General features: G+C 48.5%; 1 protein-coding gene across 1 annotated transcript; it reads right to left on the reverse strand.

Annotated features, from left to right (window-relative positions):
* Positions 1-325: 325 nt before the first annotated feature.
* Positions 326-24,404, reverse strand: SMPDL3B (sphingomyelin phosphodiesterase acid like 3B). The gene is made up of 8 exons (XM_060295362.1): positions 24,317-24,404; positions 13,559-13,772; positions 10,832-10,929; positions 5,693-5,836; positions 4,496-4,668; positions 3,179-3,359; positions 2,966-3,099; positions 326-691 (listed from the first exon to the last, which is right to left on the reverse strand). Exons 1-8 carry the CDS (start codon positions 24,402-24,404, stop codon positions 326-328), a joined length of 1,398 nt encoding a protein of 465 aa, XP_060151345.1.
* Positions 24,405-24,665: the final 261 nt, after the last annotated feature.

Raw genomic sequence — 24,665 nt, forward strand, 5'->3', positions numbered from 1 at the left:
TCTTCCTGGCAGCTCATTTTACTCGGATTATCCGAATAGGAGGAGGGGGATTCAATAAGTGGGCAAGGGAGTTACTTTAAACATGATTTACAAATTAATAACAGAACATGCACGACGAGCATTGTGTTTGGGATAAAACATGAAACTTGAAAGAAATGTGCTTCTGGTGGGGCCCTTGGGGCTTCATTTCCTGATCGGCTGTCCCGTCCCAGTTCATTCTGCGGAGGCCGGGGAAAGGGTGGAAAGTCCAGCTCTCGGGGGTGATGCTCTCCCCATTTTACCAGGAGGAAGGCGAGCCAAGCCAATCAGCGGGCGGCGCCCAAGGTCACGGCACAAGCAGCGTGCGCAGGCCCAGCAGCGCCAACAGCAGGAGTGCGAGGCGGGGCGCGGGCGCGACGCCGGGGGCGCGCAGGCAGGCGGCATACCCGTCGAAGGCCACTTCGCGCAGCGCGCACACGTGCTCAGTTTGGCAGGCCTCGTCGCAGGCCAGCGTGTCGTAACTGACCGAGTTGTAGACGTAGTAGCGCTGCAGCGCGTCCTGGTCGCTGGCGATGCGGCCCAGCGCCGCGTGCATAGAGCGGGCGCCTGCGTCGGGCACGCCGTAGGCCCTGGTCACCCGGTACTCGAGCTTCCAGCGCGGTGCCCCCAGCGCGTTCGCCTGGCTCAGGTTCAAGAAGTAGGTCTCCATGTCCTGCAGAGGGGGCGCGCGAGGCGGCCCGGCTGTGAGCAGCTGTCGGCTTCCGCCCCCAATCCTCCACCTTGCATTTGCCCCCAGATTCTAATAGCTATAATCCTGACCGCTCTTAGTTATTGAGCATTTACTAGTTGCCGGGTATGCTTGGCAGACATCCTCTGATTGAATCTGATGAGGTAACTGTGCTTATTGTCCCCATTTCACAGATGAGGAAACTGAGTCCTAAAGAGGTTAATTCCCTTGGCCAGGGTCCCACAGGTGGCTGAGGCAGGATTGGAACCCAGCTTGTTTACCCCATAGCCTGTGCATTTTCTGTTCTAGCAAGCTCCCGGGTACGCAGAAGATTGTCAGTAAATATTTGCAGAAAGACTGGATAAAATGCAATATAAAAGCAGTGGGGTGGAGTGCCTGGCTGAATTGTGCTTTGAAGGGGGCTTGGGCTACACCCAAGAACCTGAGTACTCAGGTGCATTTTCAGGACTAGAATCTGGAAGGGTTTATCTGTGCAACACTTTCCACCTAAATTTGCAGATCTGCTTTAGGTCAGGAGAGGTGGGGTAAGAGGAGCTGCCGTGGATGGATGGCAATCTCTTGCTAGGCACCTTACATTATTTCATTTAGTCTTCCCCGAACCCTGTGGTCTGAGTGCCCGTGTGGACAATGGACCACACTCTTAAAAATCCTCAGACCTCTTCTCCATATACATTCACTCTAGAGTCGAGGACCCAGGTTAACTCATGCAGTCCCTGGTTTTAAATGTCCTTTCTCAACACCCAGATTAAATCTCTGTACCCACCACTTTCTGGAACTCCAACATGAATACACAGCTGCCTCTTCCCTCAGCATTTTCACCTGGATGCCACTTAGACATCCCAAAGTTAACAGGAAAGCCAGGCTTCTGGTCTTCCTCCAAAATCTGCTTCTCCTGCAGTGAGCCCGTTTCGGTAAATGGCAACCTCATCCTTCCAGGTGCTCTGGCCAAAGCCTTGGAGCCCTCGTTGCCTCCTCGCGTTCTCTTCCACCCTTCATCCAATCCACCAGCAAATCCTGTCTGCTCTGCCTTCAAAATACATCCAGGATCTGGCTCTCCTCACCACCCACGGGTGCCACCCTGGCCCACACCACCATCACCTCTCAGTGGCTGTGGTCACCTCCTAACTGATCCCCCTGTGTCTGCCCTTGCCCCCTACAGCCTGTTCTCCACCCAGCAGAATGGTGGTTTTCTAAAATTCCAGAGTCGTCCTCATGGCCTACATTACCTGACGCCCCATCTGCTCGCGACCTCTGCCATGGCCTCGTGGGCCTCCGTGCTCCTCCCCTAACACACCAAGCACATTCCCACCCTGGGCCCCTGGCGTGCTCTTCCTGCCCCGTCCGCAGACGCTCCCACGGCTCACTCCCTGAAGTTACTCAGAATTCAAATGTCACCCTATCAGTGACACTTCCCTGCCCCATCTAACACCACACACATATACATGTACCCCGTAAGTGTCACCACCTGCCTCCTCACCCTGTTTTCTTTTCTCCTTAGCACTTATTTCATGCCACACTTAACTTTATGTGTTTGTTTATTGTCTGTCAGCTCCAGGGGAGCAGTGACTTTTGTTTGCTTATGTATCTCCTGAGCTTAGCACGGGGCCTGGCACATGGCAGAGGCTTAACACGTTCTGTTGAATACATTAAGGAATAATATTTCTTTGTCATTTCAGTAATCACAAGCACATCCCAGGAGGTGTGGGATTGCTCATTGAGTTAGGGGCCTGCTTAGCTGCAGCGTAGTCAGTGTAGAGAAGACCTGGCAGTGGGCCTGAGGTCACACTGTGAGAGACTTTGAATACCAGGCCAAGGAGAGTCACACTGTGAGAGACCTTGAATACCAGGCCAAAGAGATCCAACTTATCTTGGGAGCACTGGGGAGCCACTGAAGGTTTTTGAGCAGGAAAGAGACAAGAAGTGCTTTAGAAAGATTAATCCCCCCCTTAGCTGTACCAGATGACCTACAGCAGGGCAGTGCTGGAGGCGGGGAGAACAAGTAGGGGGCCTTGACAATGATCCAGGGCAAAGGGCAATTTGGAGAATTGACCTGACTTGGTGGCAGGATTTGGAGGTAGAGCCAGGGTTCTTCTGATCCTGAGCTCTAAAAGGGTGGAAGTAACTTGACCTTCCTGAGTCTCAGGGGTCAGTAGAGGGTGGATCAGCTAGGGAAGGCAGTGGTGTTATCAGGTCCCTCCTCCCTCCTCCTCTGGCCCCAGCAGACCCAAGGCTCCTGACCTGCAGGCTCAGTGTGTCTCGGTCGTATTCAAACAGCCGGATGGCTGGATTGTTGGCTCCGTTGGCCACTCCAGGTAACGTGGTTTTCCATGGGGTGACCCCAGGTGTAAGGAACATGACACTGATGGGGACACCTTTCAAGAGAGAGTGGAGCTGAGAGGCTGGCGAGGGAAAGAGGGCGTTGGTCTGGCCGTGGCCCTCCAGGTTGGGTACCTGCATCATCATAGAACATCCGAAAGCTGTCGGTGTGGTGGTGCCCGAAGAACTGCCCTGCAATGACTCGATGATGCTTCCGGACCACTTTAAGGTACTGCTGGTTGGGGCCCTCCCGGAACCACGCTTTGTTCCGCGTCTTCTCAAAGAACCCAGGGGGCACATGGCCGATAATGTACACCTACGAGGAAGGGGTGCCCAGCAGGGGCTCAGAGACCCCTTCCACAACGCTTCATCTCTACCTCTCACAACCTGCCCGTCTCCCCAGAGGCAAGCAGATGGGCTCAAAGGTACCTTCTCCCCCACCCCTCTCCCAGGTGATCCGGCATCTCCCTGTACCCAGAAATCAATGTGCCACATGCTTCCCTCCCGCTGTGCCTTTACCCATCCTATGCCTGCCACCTGGAGCGCCCTTCTCATTTTCACTTCTGTAAATGCTACTCATGCTTCAAAACCCAGCTCAAAGGATACGTCCTCCTGAAACGTTTCTGATCCTTCAGAGACAAGTCTTCTCTTCTTGGAGAGCTCAGGCACTGTAACCAAACCTTCCTTGCATGGTTGTGTAGCATATGCTGTGTGGTAATGTGTGTTCACGTCTTACATTCCTCGAGTCTCTCAGCTAACAATGCCTGGGCCCTTGGTCCCCGTTGCAAGAGGTAGAATGGGGGGCGGGGGCAGTGGTAGGAAGGGCAGTTAAGAGCATGAGCTTTGGAGCCAAGCTGCAGCTGGACACCAGCTGTGTGTCACCTCTCTGAGCTTCAGTTTTCTCATCGGGAAGGACACCTGACTGGTGGAGATATGAGAGTTAAATGAGACCATCCACGTAAAGCACTTAGCAACGTATCTGATGCATCGTGAGGGCGAAAGCACTGGCCATGAGATCCTGCTGGGATGCGCTGGTCAGAGCAGGGACTCAGGCAAATGAGACACAGGGTCAGTCATCGGGGACCTGCTAGCCCAGCAGACTAGACGGACACACCTCAAGGGCAGGGCATCCCCTTGAGGTCTAGCCCATGGTGTGGCTGCAGCTGTGCTGGCCTTGGATTCTGGAGACTGGGGTTCTAGTCTAGACCCCACCACTTATTGTGTGACTTGAGACTGTCACTGCCCACCAGGAGCCTCACATCTGCAATGGACTCCAGGGTCCCAGCCTCACAGGCTGTTGTGAGGATGGAAGCAGCCCTCTCAGGTGCCAAGCTGATGAAGGACCCTCTGGGATGTGGGCATCTCAAGTGAGTGGGTGAGTCTGTGCTAAAGTGGGGGACTTGTACGGGAAGAGACCCCAGGGAGGGAAGAGGAGGAGTGGGGAGCCCTTACCATTTCCCCAGCTCGGGACGCATTGGTCAGCACATCGTCCAGCCACTGGAACTGCTGGCCAGGGTCGGCCATGCCGGCCGTCTGCTCGTTGTTGCTATAGTACAGATTGGTGTTGAGGACCACGATTCGCCCAGCCGCACTTGGCGCCGGCAGTTTCTCAGAATAGAAGGCACCTAGGACATCACAGCCAGGAGGAATCTGAAGGGGTCTCCAGCCTCCGAACAGACACACCTCTGTCCCCCTCCACTTCACTCCCCCACCTCCTCCTTCCCTTGCGTCCTCCCTTCCCATCTTTCCCATAGGAGTGGCATCGTGGGTAAGACCAAAGGCTCTGGAGCCAGGCTGCCTGGGTTCAAGTCCTGGCTCTATCACTTCTAGCTGTACAACTTGGGAAAGTTCCTTAACCTCTCTATGCCTCAGTTTCCTCCTCCGTATAATGGGAATAACATGGAGGTGTGTTTGCCCCTCCAGATCCACTGTCAACACTTCTCCACTCAGCTCTCTGCCCCAGGAGCTGTGGGTTAAATCCATGGGCTTCTGTGCTGTGAGCTTCTGGTTGGGTTTGACCAGTGGGGAGCCCCAACAGCAAGGGACTGAGGAAAGGAAGGAGAGGAGGTCAGGTCACTTTGCGATACTGTGTCTCCAAACCAGTGATTCTCAATCTGGTGATTTTGTCCCCAAGGGAACACTTGGCAATGTCCAAAGACATTTTTGGTTTTCACACCTGGAGGTGTTACTAGCAACTAGTGGATAGAGGCCAGGGATGCGCACCCTACAATGTACAAGACAGCCCCCCAACAAAGAATTATCCAGCCCCAAATGTCAACAGTGGCAAGAGAAACCTGGCCTGAACTGAAGGCCACTGCCCCTACCTGGGATTGTTGTAAGGAGTCTAGCAGTGTGCTGAGGGCAGTTCCGGGCACACAGGAAATGCTCAGTGAATATTCTCTTATGATCCTCACTAGTGCTGTAGAGTTAAGAACATGGGCGTTGGAATCAGCCCTGGATCCTACTCCCAAGTCTGCCTCCTCTAAGCTGGGTGACCTTGGCCAAGTGACTTGGTATGTTCAAGCCTCAGTCTCCTTATCTGTAAAATGGGGATAAAATCAGTCCCTATTTCATGGGGATGTTGTGAAGATGAAATTAGATCAGACCTTGGCATAAAGTGCTCCTTACAGTAGCAAATGGTGTTAGTACCTTCTTTGAAGAGAGCGAAGGATTCGTAACTGAGCCAGGGTCGCCACAGCTCTGCTACCCGATTGTAGATATTGTTGCTTCCAGCCGGGAACTGGTTTTTGGGGTGAAAGTCATGATTTCCCAAAGCTGCATAGACTATAGTATCTGGGAGGAAAAAGAAATATATAAGAATATATATGCAAAAGTGCTTAGTGGAGTTAGTTTCAGCCACTGGCTATCAGAGCTAATAGGGAAGAGCTATAGCACAGATAAGGAAAAATACAGAGCCAAGCAGAAAACCACATTACAGAATCTGGCAGAACTTGGCTCAGATCTGGGAAGGAAGAGCAGTGAGTTCTCTAACTCCATTCCCAGCAGAAAGTTCCGTGGTCAGAAATGAAGCATGAGATGAGGAGGAGAAAGCTAGATCCAAATAACCTTTAGATCCGTGATCAGCCACTTGGTCATTTAGTGTGCCTTGTTCTTGTCAATTCCAGATCCATTTTACTGTCAGGGAAGGGGTCTGCTGCACCCTGGAAGGCCTTGGGAGTTTCACTCATTCATGAATCAACAAATATTTATTGAGCACCTAGTACATGCAAACGTGTAGACCTGGGCCCCCAGGCCCAGGCCCAGAGGCCTGGCAGTGCAATAGGGTTGATAGGCATTGAGTAATGGCTGTCACAAAAAGGGAAGAGCCACTTGCTGTGGGAGTGTATAACAGGGGTGGGAGTGGGGGTCAGGAGAGCCTCCCTGAGGATGTGGCCTGTGAACCCAGGAGGGAGAGGGGAGCCTGTCAGACTCATTTCTTCCTTGTGAGTAGCCTCACTCCTGCTTTTATTTTATATCTGTGTCTGGCATGTAGTAGTTGCTCAATAAATATTTGAGAGTAAACAAAAACTCCTCTGAGCTCAAGGCAGGGCCTTGCCCTTATATGAGCTTGGCTTACCCCAGGGAGTGAACTTGAACCAATGGGGAAGGCTGGCGCCTCCAATTCCTACTTGAAAAAATGATTCTAACAAACCCTTTACCCTGTATAGCCTACAAGAGCTGGAAATGCTAAGCTCTGCCAAAGGAGGAGGCCGTAGAATTCCCATGAGGAATTATTCACAAAGCCAGAAGTCATGGCTGTGACTGCCTGAAAGAAAACCTCACCTCTCTAACATAGATGGAGGCAGCCATAAGAATTCATTTAAGGACTTCCCTGGTGGCACAGTGGTTAAGAATCCGCCTGCCAATGCAGGGGACATGGGTTCAAGCCCTTGTCTGGGAAGATCCCACATGCCGCGGAGCAACTAGGCCCGTGCACAACTACTGAGCCTGCACTCTAGAGCCCACAAGCCACAACTACTGAGCCTGCATGCCTAGAGCCTGTGCTCTGCCACAAGAGAAGCCACCGCAATGAGAAGCCTGCGCACTGCCATGAGCCCCACCCCCTCACTGCAACTAGAGAAAGCCTGCGCGCAGCAACGAAGACCCAATGCAGCCAAAAATGAATAAATAAACAACAGAATTAAATACAGCTCTGATATTTATTTAAAAAAAAAAAAGAATTCATTTAAGAGAAAACACAAATCCCTGGCATCCCAAAGGCAGATGAGAAGGGAGGTTATCTCTCCCGGTTTATAAGCAGATAAGGTGGGAGGTGCCCAGAGACATAAGAGAAGCCATTTTTGGCCTAAGCCATTTTGGGATCTGAGCCTGGCTACAATGCTTGCCCTTGAACAGATCTCAGTAACAATGATCTTAAGGGAACAAAACAACAAACTACTGTTATCAGGCAAGAGAAGTAACAAGGGCAAAGATAATAAATCAGTTGTAAAGACTCCCAGTTCTGTTTCAATGGTCAAGATTAGCCTGAAGCACTGTCTTGAGCTGTTTGGCAGAATTTAAACCCCCTCAACCATGAGATCAACTGGAACCTAAGGAATGATGATACTGACCTTTGCTGACCCTTGTGACTTCAATCAACTAAAGCTCGGACTCTGTCAACCTTTGCCCCAATTCTAAGTTGCATTCTCCTGCTCAAGCCCCTTCATGAATATGCATATATTCTTAGCTTAAAGCTTCCCCAGTTTTGCTGTTCAAGGACACACTGATTTGGAAAGATCCCTGGTTTTCTCCTTACTTGTTGCAAGTAATCAATCCTTCCTTCTCCTGATCTTTGGCTTGGTTGTGTCTTTTGGCTTGACACCCACCAAGAGGCAAACCCAGTTTTGGGGTAACAGGTTTTTGCCACTTCCATGTGTCGGGCACTGTTAGAAGATCCTTACAAGCCTAAGCTCCATGAGGGCATGACCTGGCATCTTGTTCACGGCCACATCCCCTACCCCTAGCGTGCTGTCTCACCCGTAGAGGACACTCAAGTATTTGTTGACTGACTAAATGAATGTATGGATTACCTTATTTAATCCTCATAACAACCCTTTGGTCAGGTACCATTATTTTCCTCATTTTGCACAGGGAGAACACCGAGTGTTCAGAGGATGGCCCAGCTAGAGCGTGGCAGGACCTGAATTGGGACCTGGACCAGTTTGCCTTGCACACCTGTGTTTACCATCGGTGGAAAGACAGGGACCAGTGTTCACAGTGACTCTGATGGGGGGGACACAGGTGCACGTGGCAGGAAGAACTCATGACATGGAACCAAAAGCTCAAATTTCAGTCCCTTCCTCTTCTCCAACAAGTTGCTTCAGCTTATTTATCTCTATGATAGGGAGTGTTCTGCTTGACCTGTGTTGCTACCATTCTCAAATAAGATAATGCCTCATTTCACCTCTTCCAATGTGTTCATATTTTAACATCTCTATAAGTGGGATATGTCTTACCATTGAGGCCATGAGAAAGTTCTGTGTCATACTTTAATGGACAGCAATTTTTTTTTCTTTTTTTTCTTTTGGCCACGCCATGCAACTTAAAGGATCTTAGTTCCCCAACCAGGGATTGAACCCGCGCCCCCTGCAGTGAAAGGTCTGAGTCCTAACCACTGGACCACCAGGGAATTCCCCGGAGAGCATTTTTTTTCTTAGCAATACATAAAATAATGAAACATCTTACAGCCAATGGTATCTTGGATTTAGGAAATTCAATAAATGTGCAAGCATGTTATAAACTGTAAAATCTTATTTACACTTGTATGTTAAGTCATAGTAATAAAGCATTTTCTTATCCATTATTTCACTTTTATTCCTGAAGCCCCATGTGGAGCAGAGAAAAGAGTGCTCAGTGTTGGATCTGAGTTTGAATCCCTCCCTAGGAACTGACTAGCTTTGAGCCATAGGTTCCTTATCTATACACTGGGGGTAATGATACCTATTGTTGCCATGGGGGAGAGTGTCCTGGTTTGAACCTAGTAGCGACTTCTGCTGGAAGAAGAACTAGCCCAAGCATATCTGGGTTGGGTTGGGTTGGGTTGAGTTACATAGACTAGAGGCATCAAGGCAACTTCTTTGCACAAACTGATTTACGTTGAGGGAAGGAGGTGTCAGAAATGAGGTTGCCTCGGGGACAGATGTGGGATAGTAACAGCAGCTCGGGGGCCCCTCCTGGAGTGGCAGTAGGAGTGATAGGTAAGAGATGTCCTCAAACCAGGATCTGCATCCTCAACCTTGCCTGTTTCCTTACCCCAAGGCTCACATTTGTCATCACTAAAAACGTGAGACAGCTCCACTCTCCATGCGTCTCCTGAGTCTCGTTCCTGACAGCGAATGAGCTGAGGCATATAATATTCTTAGAGGAGTGCCTGACACTTAGCCCTTGATACATGGATACATATAGTGGTTCTTGCCGCTGCTATTACTTATTTTTATTATCATTATTTCATATCTGGGTCCTGGGGACCCATGACCAAGACCTTTAGAGGAAGCAGCTGTGCTGGAACCCAAAGGAGATTGGGGGATGGGGGGGGGATCCTAGGAGTCTGCTTTCACAGGTGTCCAGCTGGCGGGCTGAGAGCCTGCTTCAGCCCCCAGGACCTTGTGTTTGGCACAGTCTGATTAAAGCCATTTTCAAGGGCCATTAGATGGAGCACCCAGGCTACGTTCTCCCTGTCAAGTCCCGTGGGGCTGCTATCATAATCACTCATAGTCCTGGCCTGCTCTCCCACGCTCTGAAGGCCTTGGATTGCACCACGAAACAGCACTTTGGCTGGAAATCAGCATCTCCCCAAAGTCCCAGCAGCTGGGACGGTTTAAAGGCAGTAGATAGCAATTCCAGAGCCACAGCAGGACGCAAGGGCTGTGTGTGAGCACACGTGAGACTCACCCAGGGAAGATGCCTAAATATAACAGTAAATGCCTTGAGAAGGGGCTGTGAGTCTGGTGTTAAACTGTCAGGACAGAAGCCAGTGAAATGTCAGGCATTTCCATTATTAAAAAAGAAACAACAGGCTCAAAATGGAGTTACTTGTGCTAAGTCCCAGGTCAGCAAACCAAGTTAGGTATTAACCAAGTTAATACCTAACCTAACTGAAGTTTCAGCCTCTCCCAAGAATGTGACCTTTAAACAGTCAATCTGGAATTACCTGGTCAGCACTAGTGAGGAAATCTGCCTGATAGACACCACCCCTTCCCCTAAATGAAGGTAACCTTGCCTGAAACAATCCACTTTTTGCTAGAATCTTCCTTTTTCCACCGCCTTCTGTTTATAAAACCTTCCATTCGTACAGCTCCTTGGAGTGCCTTTCTTTTTTTTTTTTCTTTTTTTTCTTTTTGGCCACGCTGCACAGGATGCGGAATCTTAGTTCCCCGACCAGGGATCGAACCCACGCCCCATGCAGTGGAAGCGCAGAGTCTTAGCCACTGGACCGCCAGGGAAGTTCCTGGAGCTCCTTTCTATTTGCTAGATGGGATGTTGCCTGATTCGTGATTGTTGAATACAGCCAAATAGATCTTCAGATTTACTCAGTTGAATTTGGTTTTTTAACACCATTAACAGGATTCTATGTGTATCCACAGGCCGACAAACTCTCATGTTCCTTACAGGGTTGTTGGAAGGTAAGACACAATCGCTGTGAAGTGCCTGGCCCGGGACTTGGCCAGCAGCCATCGTTGTCCACGGGTGAAGGTCGTTCCTCTGCTTCTTGCTGCCATTGTCGTCCCACTGTGCCAGGCACCGCCTGGGCATCAGGGAGTGCTGTGGGGACCTGGGGCACAGTCTTACCTGGAAAGGCCTCTCTGATGAGCTTGGTCAGGTTCTCCACAATTTGCAGCACGGCCTCCTCTCCCAGGTTCTCGTTGGGCACGTGGGGCGTGTCATCGCTGCAAAACACCGCCGGGCAGCTCGGGAAGTGGCACAAGGAAAAGAAGGGACGGCTCTACCACAAGAAAAGAGACTGGAGAACTGAGCCTCAGACAGCTACTGAAGGGGAATGACCGGGCTGGAGTTGGGAGTCACGTGGGACAAAGTCCAAACCCAGGCTCTGCCATTGACCGGCTGTGAGTCCCTGGGCTGGTTGTTTAACCTCTCTGAGCTTCTATTAGCTCATCTATAAAATAGGGACAATAATGGTATCTACACACAGAGTATTTATGGGACTTCAATAAAGGGGGAAAAACATATATATAAAGTGTAGTAGCTGCTAGGTTGCAGTTAACATGGTCTTGAGAGGGAAGCTCTGGGTTTCCAGTCTCATCTGCAAGCCCCTGGGGAGCTTGGGATGAAGAAGCCATGTCTGAGTTCTGAGCTTCCCCAAGGCTTCAGAATATAGAATTCAGATCTACTCTGGTAGGTCGAGGACCTACCCCAGGACCATTTAATCCCCCACGTTTGACAGACCTAAATTCCTGGATCAACCTTAGAAAGATGCAGCAAGGTGGGGGATGAAGTGGGCAAGGAGGTTTGCGGGGTGCTAAGAGCCCTCACAGCTAAAGCCTGAGGACTCTGCTGGACCGACGGGGCGAGGCAGCTGCTGCCCAGAGACTCCCCAGGGAAGTTAATTAGCTGAATCGCCCTGAGACGGCTACTGGCAGCCCACACTGGCTCACCTTGTGCTGGGTACTTTCTGTGTATTGTACCCTTATCCACTAATTTGTTCTTCATAATAACCCTACAACATAGGTTCTATTGTTAGTGCCATTTGACAGACAAAGGAGCCAAGGCACAGAAAGGTGAAGGATCCTGCCTAATGTGTACACCTAGACAGTGGTGGAGTCAGAGTTTGAACCAGTCAGCCTGGCTCCAGAGTCTGTGCTCACATCCATTACATCCTACTGTGACTCTGATTCCCTCATTAGGGCAGTAAGAGGGGCCTTTTAGCCCCGTCCTCCCTGGGGACAGGCCAGGAATACGAAGATAGAACAAAATTCCTTTTTTTTTTTCTAGTTTGGAGCATTTAATTCTGTGTGATAGAAAACACATCCAATTTCTACAGGTTATCCCTCAGGGGACTGCAAAAACACATCCAATTTCTACAGGTTATCCCTCAGGGGACTGCAAAAACACATCCAATTTCTACAGGTTATCCCTCAGGGGACTGCAAAAACACATCCAATTTCTACAGGTTATCCCCCAAGGGACTGCAATTCTCCCGGAGAGGTCCAATTTCTTAGAAATTGAAGAATTATGAAGGGTCCTAGAGGTCCTCTTGTCCAATGCCATACACCTCTGCAAGTCCCAGAGATTTCCCAGAAAAATCATGCTTCTGTTAAAGGGTCATCAGTTTCCCAGAGGGATCAAATCCGTTAGAACGTTACGCATTTCTCCAAGGGCCCCTCCTCAGACAGCAGGAGGCCAGGGTCGTGGCCTAAATCTCACTCTCTCCTTAGATGGATTCCTGAGCCCAGGGAAGCCAGAGCTGCCCAGGCCTCTCCTGAGACACTGTCACGTTTCTTAGGTGTCCAGCCTTGCCCCTCCCCCTGCTGACCACATAGTCCATCTGAGGGTCATTCCGATCGCTCCCATGTCACACTGAGGGACAGCTGGGGACGCCATGGGTTTGATCCCGCCTTCCCTACAGAAGTGTCCGTAGAGGCTGGAGGAGGACACAAGCAGCCCGAGCTCCTGCCAGCGCTCCTCACCCGCTCCCTGGTTCACCGCTTCCTGCAGGAAGTCCTCCCCAATCCCGCCAGAGGGAGTCAGGTGCCCTGGGAAGCTCCCGCATCCACCCGGTGACCCTCTCTCGTCGCTGGGATATAACGGTCAGTGGCCTTGTCTGTGTCGCCCGGGAGACCACGAGCTCCCTGAAGGAGGGTCCAGGTCCCTATCACCTCTGTTCCCCCCGTCTCCTGGGGGTGAGCACAAGACAGGCTGACCTACCAAGGGAGGGAGGGAAGGAGCGAATGAGTGAAGGAAGGACCTCGAGTGCTGAGGGAACTCAGAGGACTTCCAGCAGCATTCATGGATGAGCAGCAGGAATGGCATCTCTGTGGCTGAGCTGAAATCACCCCTCAAGCTCTCTCCGCACAGAGTAGCGCTCTGACCAGTGAGGATTCCCAGGGCCAGGCAGCCGGGGTTGGCCTGCAGCTGACCAGGACATTTGGTCCCAATGCTGGCTCACCTTCAGCCCTTCTACCTTCTCCCCTCCCTGTATTTGGACCTCTGGGGCTTGCAGTCCCCAAACCCCGCTGGGAGTGGCACCAGTGTTCAGCGACCCCCACGCCCACCCCCAACTAAAAATCTTGGAGTTCCCCACATGCCCAGACATGCCATGACCGTGTCCCCAGCCTCAGTGAGAGCCATATTCTGCTGAGGCCGTAAGACACAAGATCAAGGGCACAGACCCTGGAATCAGCCAGGCCCAGGCTCCCCTGGACAAGCTTTGAGCTTCAAGTTCATCCTCTCCGCAACAGGGCTGGTGAGGACTAAGGGAGATGGTGTGGGGAAGGTGCCAGGCAGGCAGGGGGCACAGGCGGTGGCCCGGGGAAAGGTAGCTGTGGTGACAGCTCTCACCCAGTCCAGAGGATGAAATCTGGCTGTGGCTCGATCTCCTTCATGGTGTAGATAGAGGAGTTGATGAGGATCCAGGGAGAATCGCAGAGGTAGTTGCCCCAGGGGCCCGCATTGGGCACCGGCTGGGAGCCAGCGGATGGGCACACCTGGAGGGGGTCTTCAGACACCTTGTAGTCCGGGTCAAGGTGCAGGTCAGAGACGTGCCAGAACTTCCCTGCAGAGGCAAGGAGTCCCTGCTCAGTGCAGGTCTCTCCCCGAGCCTGGATGTGGAGGGAGTCAAGGGAACCCTGGGCTGGGGGAAGGGAGCTTGCACAGGTAAAAGGAAGTTTTCTCCGAACCCAGGGCCTGGTTTTGCCCAGGGAGGCCCTGAGCAGAGCAGAAAACAGGCTTGGCTCTGTCCCTGACCTCTCACCTTTGACAAGGCCCTTTCTATCTCCCCACCTCAGTGTCCCCAGCAGCAGCATGAGAGATGGACTGCGTGACCCTCAAGAATTCTTTGGGGGACTTCCCTGGTGGCACAGTGGTTAAGAATCCACCTGCCAGTGCAGGGGACACGGGTTCGAGCCCCGGTCCGGGAAGATCCCACATGCCGTGGAGCAACTAAGCCCGTGTGCCACAGCTACTGAGCCTGCGCTCTAGTGCCCCTGTGCCACAACTACTGAGCCCACGTGCCACAACTACTGAAGCCCGCGCGCCTAAAGCCCGTGCTCCACAGCAAGAGAAGCCACCGTAACGAGAGGCCTGTGCACCACAATGAAGAGTAGCCCCCACTCGCCGCAATTAAAAAGAAAGGCCGCACGCAAGCCATAGATTAATTAATTAATTAATTAAAAAGAAAAAGAAAAGAATGGCAGAGAGAGCCAGAGATCCAGGCAGGGGCTCCACCTCAGGCTGCAGTGCCCTCATTGTGGAGTCTGATCACAGCTCCCTCCTCTGCTGCTTTGCCCAACCCCACCCACCCGCTCTCCTCACAGGGCCTCTTTCCTGGCTCCTCTGCCACCTTCCCCAGTCCTCCCCAGGTCATCGCATGGCTGCTTTCTCCTCTTTATTCAGGCCTCAGCTCGAAGGTCACCTCCTCAGAGAAGCCCCCCCGACTACCTTTGCTCAAGTTCCACTTCCTCCCACCCTTCTGGTCACTAGCTATGTGACTCCCCCAGTTTTATTTTCTTCAGAGCACTCTCACATATGAACTTATCTTGTTGGCTTGCTTGTCAGCCATCTTTCCCTTCTTTAGTGTCAGTCCCATGAGGGCATAAAGCCTGTCTTGTTCATCCCTGTGTCCTCAGCACCCAGAACAGTGCCTGGGATGTGGAAGATGCCCATATAGTTGATGAATGAGCAAGGCTGTGGGGAGGATGATTGGACTGGTAAGCACTCAGAGAATGTTAGCCAGGTGCCCTTCACATGCTCATCTCATTTCATCCTTGCAACCATTCTGTGAGGTGGGATTCTATTGCCCATTTCACAGATGAGGAAACTGAGGCTCAAACCCAACCTCTCTGACTGCAAAGCTGAGACACAATGTTGACTCAGAGCCCCCAGAAGGCTTTTATAATACATCTATGTTACGCATAAAAGATGGGAGCCACAGGCGTCTATGGAGTTGGTCACAGAATGTGAGGAATTAAGCTCTAATTATCATGTCATGGAGAAGAGGATGGGCACCTCCTGGAGAGGGAGGCAGGTTATCGGGTTTCTAATCCAGGCTCTCTGGGCAAGCCAGCTGGCCTGAGGGTGTTTGACGTCTGCCCTGCTTGTTGTGAGCATCAAATAAGACAGTGAACAAGAAAGAGCTAGTCCAGAAGACTCTCAACACACCACTGTCCCTGGCAATTACCTCCAGGGCCAGGAGTGAGACTGGGAGGGTGTGGGGAGTTGGGCACTTTAACACTTTATCCTTTGGACCAGAGCTTCTCAAACATTACCATGCAGTTGCCTCACCTGGGGAATCTCATGAAAATTAAGATGCTTTCTATATTCATACTGCTTGGATATTTTACAGTAAGAAAGTATTCATATAATCTTTGAGTTTTAAGAAAAGGTATACCAATCTTAGCTGTCATTGTTATTCATTAATTATTAAGACTATGAATAAATTTAGCATCAGATCCAGTGAGAAGTTGAGGGCACAGACCTGGGTTGGAATTCCAGCTCCAGTGCCCACTAGCTGGGTGAACTTACTCTGTGCCTGTTTCCTCATCTGTAAAATGGGGACAACAGCGCCCCCCAGCTTTTATGGTTATTGTGAGGTTTAAAATGAGAGAATATGAGAATATGCATAAGCACTCAGCAAAGCCAAGCAGCAGTTACTTTGAATTTGGTCCCTGGGGTGTCCTGAAAGTCCCCTTTCACCATGGAAGGGAGAAGGGACCAGGGGAGTGGCTGTGCCCTTCCCCTGCCTGCCCCAGCGTCCCCTCAGCTGCTGTCCTCTGCAGGAAAGTGCAGGTCTGGGGCCAGGACATTTGAAACAGAACAATGTGAAAACAGATCCTGTCCCCTCCTGGCTGGTCCTCCTTGAGTGGAGGACCAGTGGCACAGCACACCCTCTAGTTTTAATTCTGAGAGCTCAGCTCTGCTCCCTGTGCCTGGGCAGGCAAAAGTCTCCTGGCCCTCCTCCTTCTTCACCAAAGGAGTCATCAGGCCCACCTTGTACACTGGGGACAACAGATACAGGGCCCAGGGCCTAATAGTTTTGTAAGACTCATGGAAATGTCTGAGGCCTGAAAAAGAGTGCATTGCTTCCGAAGTTCAGAAAAAAACAAAAAAAACTATGGTATCGAAACCAACAATCCGTTTCAAATGCAATATTAAAAATCATATATATATATATATATATATATAAAAAATCATAGATAATGTGAGATACTTTTACAATGATTCACGATGGGGTGGAGGAGACTTGCAAAAATCATTCCTAAAGTCTAATAAGGTCTTTTTTTAAATTAATTTATTTATTTTTGACTGCATTGGGTCTTCGTTGCTGCACACAGGCTTTCTCTAGTTGCGGTGAGTGGGGGCTACTCTTCGTTGCATTGTGCAGGTTTCTCATTGCAGTGGCTTCTCTTGTTGCAGAGAATGGGCTCTAGGCTCACGGGCTCAGTAGTTGTGACTTGCTGGCTCTAGAATCCCCACGGTTTTATGCAAAGCAGGGATGACCGCTATCTGATTTGGTGTCTCAAAGGTCTGCACTCCAGGAAGAGACTCGGATTCTGAAAAATCTTACAGGTGCTGTGGAATTCTTTTTAAATTTAATTCCATTTTTAGATTATAGACGTATACATTCCCGAAAGTTTGGAGAAAAGAGAAAAAGAAAATAGTACCTATAAAACCCACCATCCCAAGAGGACCCATCAAAGGGCATGACGGATAAAGTGGCTGAGTACAAACTTGGTCTTGCCACTTCCCAGCTGCGGGATCTTGGGCGGGTGTTGTGTCCCCTCTGAGTCTCATTTTCCTCATCTGCAAAATGGATATAATGGTAATATTTCTTTTTCTTTTTCTTTTTTTTTTTTTTTGCGGTACGCGGGCCTCTTACTGTTGTGGCCTCTCCCGTTGCGGAGCACAGGCTCCGGACATGCAGGCTCAGCGGCCATGGCTCACGGGCCCAGCCGCTCCGCGGCATGTGGGATCTTCCCGGACCGGGGCACGAACCCGTGTCCCCTGCGTCGGCAGGCGGACTCTCAACCACTGCGCCACCAGGGAAGCCCTGATATAATGGTAATAGTACCTACTTTACAGGGACTATAAAAATCAAAGGAGGTCTTTTCATTTCATTTTTCAAATAGGTTTTAAAGGGACAACATATGTCAAGCACCAAGCACAAGCATGGCATATCGTAAGTGCTCAGAAAATAAATGTTAGCACTTCTTGGCTATTTTCCTTACTGTTGTTTGTGTGATTTTATTTATTTAATTTATTTATTTATCTATTTATTTATTTGGTTGCACTGGGTCTTAGTTGCGGCTCACTGGCTCCTTAGTTGCAGCATGTGGTCTCCTTAGTTGTGGCACACAGGCTCCTTAGTTGTGGCATGTGAATTCTTAGTTGCGGCATGTGAACTCTTAGTTGTGGCATGTGGGGTCTAGTTCCCTGACCAGGGATCAAACCTGGGCCCCCTGAATTGGGAGCACGGAGTCTTATCTACTGTGCCACCAGGGAAGTCCCTCTTTGTGTGTTTTTATATAACATTATTTTATAAACAGATTGAAGATGTACAGCCGGGGTTCATGTCCAGACTCAGACACTTACCTAGATGTGTGACCTTGAGTGAGTTATTTAACTTCTCTAAGGCTCAGTTTCCTTGCTGATAATCCCTACTTCACAAGGCTGTTGTGAGGATATCATGTAAAAATTTTAGCAGCGCCTGCCACATAGTAAGTACTTAATAAATGTTACTTAATATTTTCAATTTATGGTATTATCTTGAAACTTTTCTGTCTGGTGGTTTTACCATAATCTATTCAGCTATTCTATTGCTGTTAGCATTTTCCGTTATTATAAACAACACTGCAAAAAACATCTTAGTGCTTTGGTTGCAGGGGAGATTCTTTTTAACCACTAAGACCCTGGGCTTGGGAAGGGGGTGCCTGCTGGCATTTGGATTTCTAAGAAAACATATTAAAAAGTGAAAGAGTGAGGGGGTGGAGATACTTTCAATCATTCTTAAGTCTCCAGTCAGACTGGCAGGTCCCTGAGTCCTCCAGAGGGGAACAGGGTCTCTGTGTCCAAGTAGATGGAGGACGGCCACTCTTGACCTTCTCCCAAGCAGTCACCCTCCCAGGGAATGACACACCCTCCCAGGGCATGTCCCAAATCAAACCGCCCTCCCCTCCTCCCACATCTTAGCAAATGACAACCTCGTCCTTCCAGCTGCTGATACAAAAACCTTGGAGTCACCTCTGAGTCTTCCTTCTCTCACACCCTCCGTCAGCAAGTCTTTTTTTTTTATTATTTTATTTATTTTTGGTCGCGTTGGTTCTTCGTTGCTACACACAAGCTTTCTCTAGTTGTGGCGAGCGGGGGCTACTCTTTGTTGCGGTGCCCGGGCTTCTCATGTTGCAGAACACGGGCTCAAGGCACACGGGCTTCAGTAGTTGTGGCACTTGGGCTCAGTAGCTGTGGCTCGTAGGTGCTAGAGCGCAGGCTCAGTAGTTGTGGCTCACGGGCTTAGTTGCTCCACGGCATGTGGGATCTTCCTGGACCAGGGCTCGAACCCGTGTCCCCGGCATTGGCAGGTGGATTCTTAACCACTGCGCCACCAGGGAAGTCCTGTCAGCAAGTCTTGTCCTGAGTCAGACCATCTCCCAGCAACCCTCCTCTCCCTGGATGATGGCAGTAGCCTCGTCACTGGTTTTGCTCTTTCTCCTTTACCAGGATGAGCAGTCATCCCAGTTTGCCCAGGACTGAGGGACTGCCAAGGCCGCCCAACTTTAAGTGCTAAAACCAGGAAAGTCTCAGGCAAACTGAGATCACTTGCTCACCCTACCTTTACCCCATCACAGGCGCTTCTCCGTACAATAGCCCAAGGGTCCTTTTAAACTCACACAAGTCAGATCACACCACAGTTCTGTCCCAAACCCTCTAAGGATGTCCCATTTCACTCTGAGTTCTTAAAATTGTCTATAGGTTTGTACATGAGCTGCCACCAGCCCCACCCCCACCTCTGTAACCCCTGACACCCCTCCCCACACCCTCCCCATCCTCTCTGCTCCAGCCAGCTGACCTCAGGCTCTCTCTCACACACATCGCCTGTGCGTCCCGCTCAGGGCCCGTGCACTTTCCATCCTATCCTGATGGAATGTTCTTCTCCTGGACGTCCACATGGTTCTCTCCTTTGCTGCCTTGAATCTCTGATCAAATGTCACTTTATTCGACAGCTCTTCTCTGGCTATCCCTTAAATATCTCCCCCTGCCATCCCCTCCACTCCTTTATTCTGCTTTATTATTCTCCATAACACTTGTTATTTCCTGGAATATGTATTTCTTTGTTCATGTGTCTTTCAGAGGTTTCTCCGGAGGTGAAGGAATGCTTCACCAGGTCTGGGACTTTTGTTTATTTCTGCCGTGTCCCTGGTTCCTAGAATAGTGCATGACATATTTTTTGGTTTAAAATCATTCTTTTATTGCCCAGGACATTCTTTTTCTTGTGTCTTGATTTATTGTTGTTTGTTTGCTTGTTTGTTTTGTTTTCTTTTTTAATAACTATAAATTCAAGCTTAGGAAAGCTTGTCTTTTTCTTGAAAAACAACAAATTTTTTGTTTTTTTTTTTTAATTTATCATTTATTTATTTATTTATTGGCTGCGTCAGGTCTTAGTTGAGGTATGCGGGATCTTTGGTTGCGGCGCGTGGGCTTCTCTCTAGTTGTGGCGTGCAGTTTTTTCTTTCTCTAGTTGTGGCAGGCAGGCTCCAGGGCACATGGGCTCTGTAGTTTGCTGCACGCGGGCTTCTGTAGTTGAGGCGCGGGAGCTCAATAGTTGTGGCGCGCGGGTTTAGTTGCCCTGCAGCATGTGGGGTCTTAGTTCCCTGACCAGGGATCAAACCTGCATTCCCTGCATTGGAAGGCGGATTCTTTACCACTGGACCACCAGGGAAGTCCCAAACAATGAAGTTTTTATATCATTTGCTAACCTGATCTCGTTATTTTTTGTTTTTAACATCTTTATTGGCATATAATTGCTTTACAATGTTGTGTTAGTTGCTGCTGTATAACAAAGTGAATCAGCTATATGTGTACATATATCCCCATACCCCCTCCCTCTTGTGTCTCCCTCCCACCCTCCCTATCCCACCCCACTAGGTGGTCACAAAGCACAGAGCTGATCTCCCTGTGCTATGCGGCTGCTTCCCACTAGCTATCTATTTTACATTTGGTAGTGTATGTATGTCCACGCCACTCTGTCACTTCATCCCAGCTTACCTTTCCCCCTCCCCATGTCCACAAGTCCATTCTCTACATCTGCGTCCTTATTCCTGTCCTGCTCCTAGGTTCTTCAGAACCTTTTTTTTTTCTTTTAGATTCCATATATATGTGTTAGCATATGGTATTTGTTTTTCTCCTTCTGACTTACTTTACTCTGTATAATAGTCTCTAGGTCCATCCACCTCACCACAAATAACTCGATTTTGTTTCTTTTCATGGCTGAGTAATATTCCATTGTATATATGTGCCACATCTTCTTTATCCATTCATCTGTCGATGGATTCTTAGGTTGCTTCCACATCCTGGCTATTGTAAGTAGTGCTGCAATGAACATTGTGGTACCTCTCTCTCTCTCTCTTTTTTTTTTTTCTGCAGTACGCAGGCCTCTCACTATTGTGGCCTCTCCCTTTGTGGAGCACAGGCTCCGGACGCGCAGGCCCAGAGGCCATGGCCCATGGGCCCAGCCGCTCTGCGGCACGTGGGATCCTCCTGGACCGGGGCACGAACCTGCATCCCCTGCATCGGTAGGCGGACCCCCAACCACTACGCCACCAGGGAAGTCCCAATCTCTTTTTGAATTATGGTTTTCTCAGGATATATGCCCAGTAGTGGGATTGTTGGGTCATATGGTAGTTCTATTTTTAGTTTTTTGAGGAACCTCCATACTGTTCTCCATAGTGGCTGTATTAATTTACATTCCCACCAACAATGCAAGAGGGTTCCCTTTTCTCCACACCTTCTCCAGCACTTGTTGTTTTTAGATTTTTTGATGATGCCCATTCTGACCAGTGTGAGTTGATACGTCATTGTGGTTTTGACTTGTATTTCTCTAATGATTAGTGATGTTGAGCATACTTTCATGTGTTTGTTGGCAACCTGTATATCTTCTTTGGAGAAATGTCTATTTAGGTCTTCTGCCCATTTTTGAATTGTGTTGTTTGTTCTTTGAATATTGAGCTGCATGAGCTGCTTGTATATTTTGGAGATTAATCCTTAGTCAGTTCCTTTGTTTGCAAATATTTTCTCCCATTCTGAGGGTTGTCTTTTCGGCTTGTTTATGGTTTCTTATGCTGTGCAAAAGCTTTGAAGTTTCATTAGGTCCCATTTGTTTATTTTTGTTTTTATTTACATTTCTCAAGGAGGGGGGTCAAAAAGGATCTTGCTGTGATTTATGTCATAGAGTGTTCTGCCTATGTTTTCCTCTAAGAGTTTTATAGTGTCTGACCTTACATTTAGGTCTTTAATCCATTTTCAGTTTATTTTTGTGTATGGTGTTAGGGAGTGTTCTAATTTCACTTTTACATGAAGCAGTCCACTTTTCCCGGCACCGCTTATTGAAGAGGCTGTCTTTTCTCCATCATATATTCTTGCCTCTTTTGTCAAAGATAAGGTGACCATATGTGTGTGGGTTTATCTCTGGGATTTCTATCCTGTTCCATTGATCTATATTTCTGTTTTTGTGCCAGTACCATACTGTCTTGATCACTGTAGCTTTGTAGTATGGTCTCAAGTCAGGGAGTCTGATTCCTCCAGCTCCGTTTTTCTTTCTCAAGATTGCTTTGGCTATTTGGGATCTTTTGTGTTTCCATACAAATTGTGAAATTTTTTGTTCTAGTTCTGTGAAAATTGCCATTGGTAGTTTGATAGTGATTGCATTGAATCTGTAAATTGCTTTGGGTAGTATAGTCATTTTCACAATGTTGATTCTTCCAATCCAAGAACATGGTATATCTCTCCATCTGTTTGTATCATCTTTAATTTCTTTCATCAGTATCTTATAGTTTTCTGCATACAGGTCTTTTGTCTCCTTGAGTAAGTTTATTCCTAGGTATTTTATTCTTTTTGTTGCAATGGTAAATGGGAGTGTTTCCTTAATTTCTCTTTCAGATTTTTCATCATTAGTGTATAGGAATGCAAGAGATTGTGCATTAATTTTGTATCCTGCTACTTTACCACATTCATTGATTAGCTCTAATAGTTTTCTTGTAGCATATTTAGGATTCTCTATGTATAGTATCATGTCATCTGCAAATAGTGACAGTTTTACTTCTTCTTTTCTGATTTGGATTCCTTTTATTTCTTTTTCTTCTCTGATTGCTGTGGCTAAAAATTCCAAACTATGTTGAATAATAGTGGTGAGAGTGGGCAACCTTGTCTTGTTCCTGATTTTAGAGGAAATGCTTTCAGTTTTTCACCATTGAGAAGGATGTTGGATGTGGGTTTGTCATATATGACCTTTATTATATTGAGGTAAGTTCCCTCTATCCTACCTTCTGGAGGGTTTTTATCATAAATAGGTGTTGAATTTTGTCGAAAGCTTTTTCTGCATCTATTCAGATGATCATATGGTTTTTCTCCTTCAGTTTGTTAATATGGTTTAACACATTGATCGTTTTGCGTATCGTGAAGAATCCTTGCATCCCTGGGATAAATCCCACTTGATCATGGTGTATGATCCTTTTAATGTGCTGTTGGATTCTGTTTGCTAGTATTTTGTTGAGGATTTTTGCATCTATGTTCATCAGTGATACTGCCCTGTAGTTTTCTTTTTTGTGTGGCATCTTTGTCTGTTTTTGGTATCAGGGTGATGGTGGCCTCATAGAATGAGTTTGGGAGTGTTTCTCCCTCTGCTATATTTTGGAAGAGTTTGAGAAGGATAGGTGTTAGCTCTTCTCTAAATGTTTGATAGAACTCGCCTGTGAAGCCATCTGGTCCTGGGCTTTTGTTTATTGGAAGATTTTTAATCACAGTTTCAATTTCAGTGCTTGTGATTGGTCTTTTAATATTTTCTATTTCTTCCTGGTTCACTCTTGGAAGGTTGTGTTTTTCTAAGAATTTGTCCATTTTTTCCAGGTTGTCCATTTTATTGACATATAGTTGCTTGTAGTAATCTCTCATGATCCTTTGTATTTCTGCAGTGTCAGTTGTTACTTCTCCTTTTTCATTTCTAATTCTATTGATTTGAGTCTTCTCCTTTTTTTTCTTGATGAGTCTGGCTAACTGATTTTGTTTTAAGAGAGAGATAGGAGTTATCTTGCAAGGGTAAAGTTTATACCATGAACGATGTAGGTCAAAGTCTGGTGGTATTAAGACCTACATTGTTGCCAAAATTATAATCTGCCGGTGGCATTTGCAGAAAAGAAGCCCTTGCAAATTTCTAAACAAGAGTAAACTCTGTTAGGAAATTCTAAAGTGTTTTACAGGTCAAAAAGGGAATGAGGGGACTTCCCTGGTGGTGCAGTGGTTAAGACTCTGCACTCCCAATGCAGGGGGCCTGGGGTTCGACCCCTGGTCAGAGAACTAGATCCCACATGCATGCTGCAACTAAGAGTTCACATGCCACAACTAAGGAGCCAGCATGCTGCAACAAAGGAAGCCTGAGAGCTGCAACTAAGGAGCCCACCTGCCACAACTAAGACCCAGCATAAATAAATAAATAAAATTTTTTTTTAAAAAAAAGGGAATGAGGTTAGTAAAATGCCTCAACAGAGTTTGAATAAAATACTAGATTTGAGAGCTACTCAACCAATATTTTTTGAATGAATTCTTGAACCTTCCTGCCGCCTTCTACCTCTACCAGCTGGCTGGCTCTTACGTACCCACACCTCTGAACAATGTCAATGTCCCTCCTGTGGCCAGTTGTCACCCCCACTTAAAATCTCAGGCTCAAACAGCACCTCCACCACCCACTAACTCTCTCACCCAGTCTCCCCAGCCTAGCTCCCTGCCTTGCTAGTTTTATCAGCATTTTCAGCTTTCTGTGAACAGTTTCCAGCAGCCCTAGACCCTGAGTTCATAGTACCAAACAGAGAGATCACAGGCATTCTCAGTGCCTACCTTGTCCAGCCTTGGTGACTCCCCAGTGGGCCAGGAAAATCAGCAGCTCGGGCAGCCTCATCCTGGGGGCTCGCCTCATGGGAGCCATCGGGTTCTCCCGGAGCAAGTGTTCAAGCCACAGGCTTCCCAACTAGGTGTTGGTGGCCACGTGCCAGAGCAGAATTCCTGTCCTGTCGCTGAGAGTCCCAGACACTGGAGGCCTTTGTCTCCTCTGGCTTTTCTTCCTTTGCCCGGCAGGGTGTGAGCAGGGTTTGCCCAAAGAGCTGTACCTGCCAGAACTTTGGACTCTCAAGTAGGAAGCAGCACCAGTCCTGCCACTTCCTCAAAGAATGTTGGTACAGCCAGCAAC

The sequence above is a fragment of the Globicephala melas genome, chromosome 1 (assembly GCF_963455315.2).
Source record: "Globicephala melas chromosome 1, mGloMel1.2, whole genome shotgun sequence".
Taxonomy (NCBI): domain Eukaryota; kingdom Metazoa; phylum Chordata; class Mammalia; order Artiodactyla; family Delphinidae; genus Globicephala; species Globicephala melas.

Excerpts from the sequence above, each read along its gene's own strand:
- SMPDL3B (XM_060295362.1), bottom strand. The coding sequence starts at position 24,404 with ATGGCTCCCATGAGGCGAGCCCCCAGGATGAGGCTGCCCGAGCTGCTG. Across the intron at positions 5,837-10,831 it reads CATCAGAGAGGCCTTTCCAG|ATACTATAGTCTATGCAGCT; the intron begins GTAAGACTGTGC and ends TTTTCCTCCCAG. Across the intron at positions 692-2,965 it reads GAGACACACTGAGCCTGCAG|GACATGGAGACCTACTTCTT; the intron begins GTCAGGAGCCTT and ends CCCCCTCTGCAG.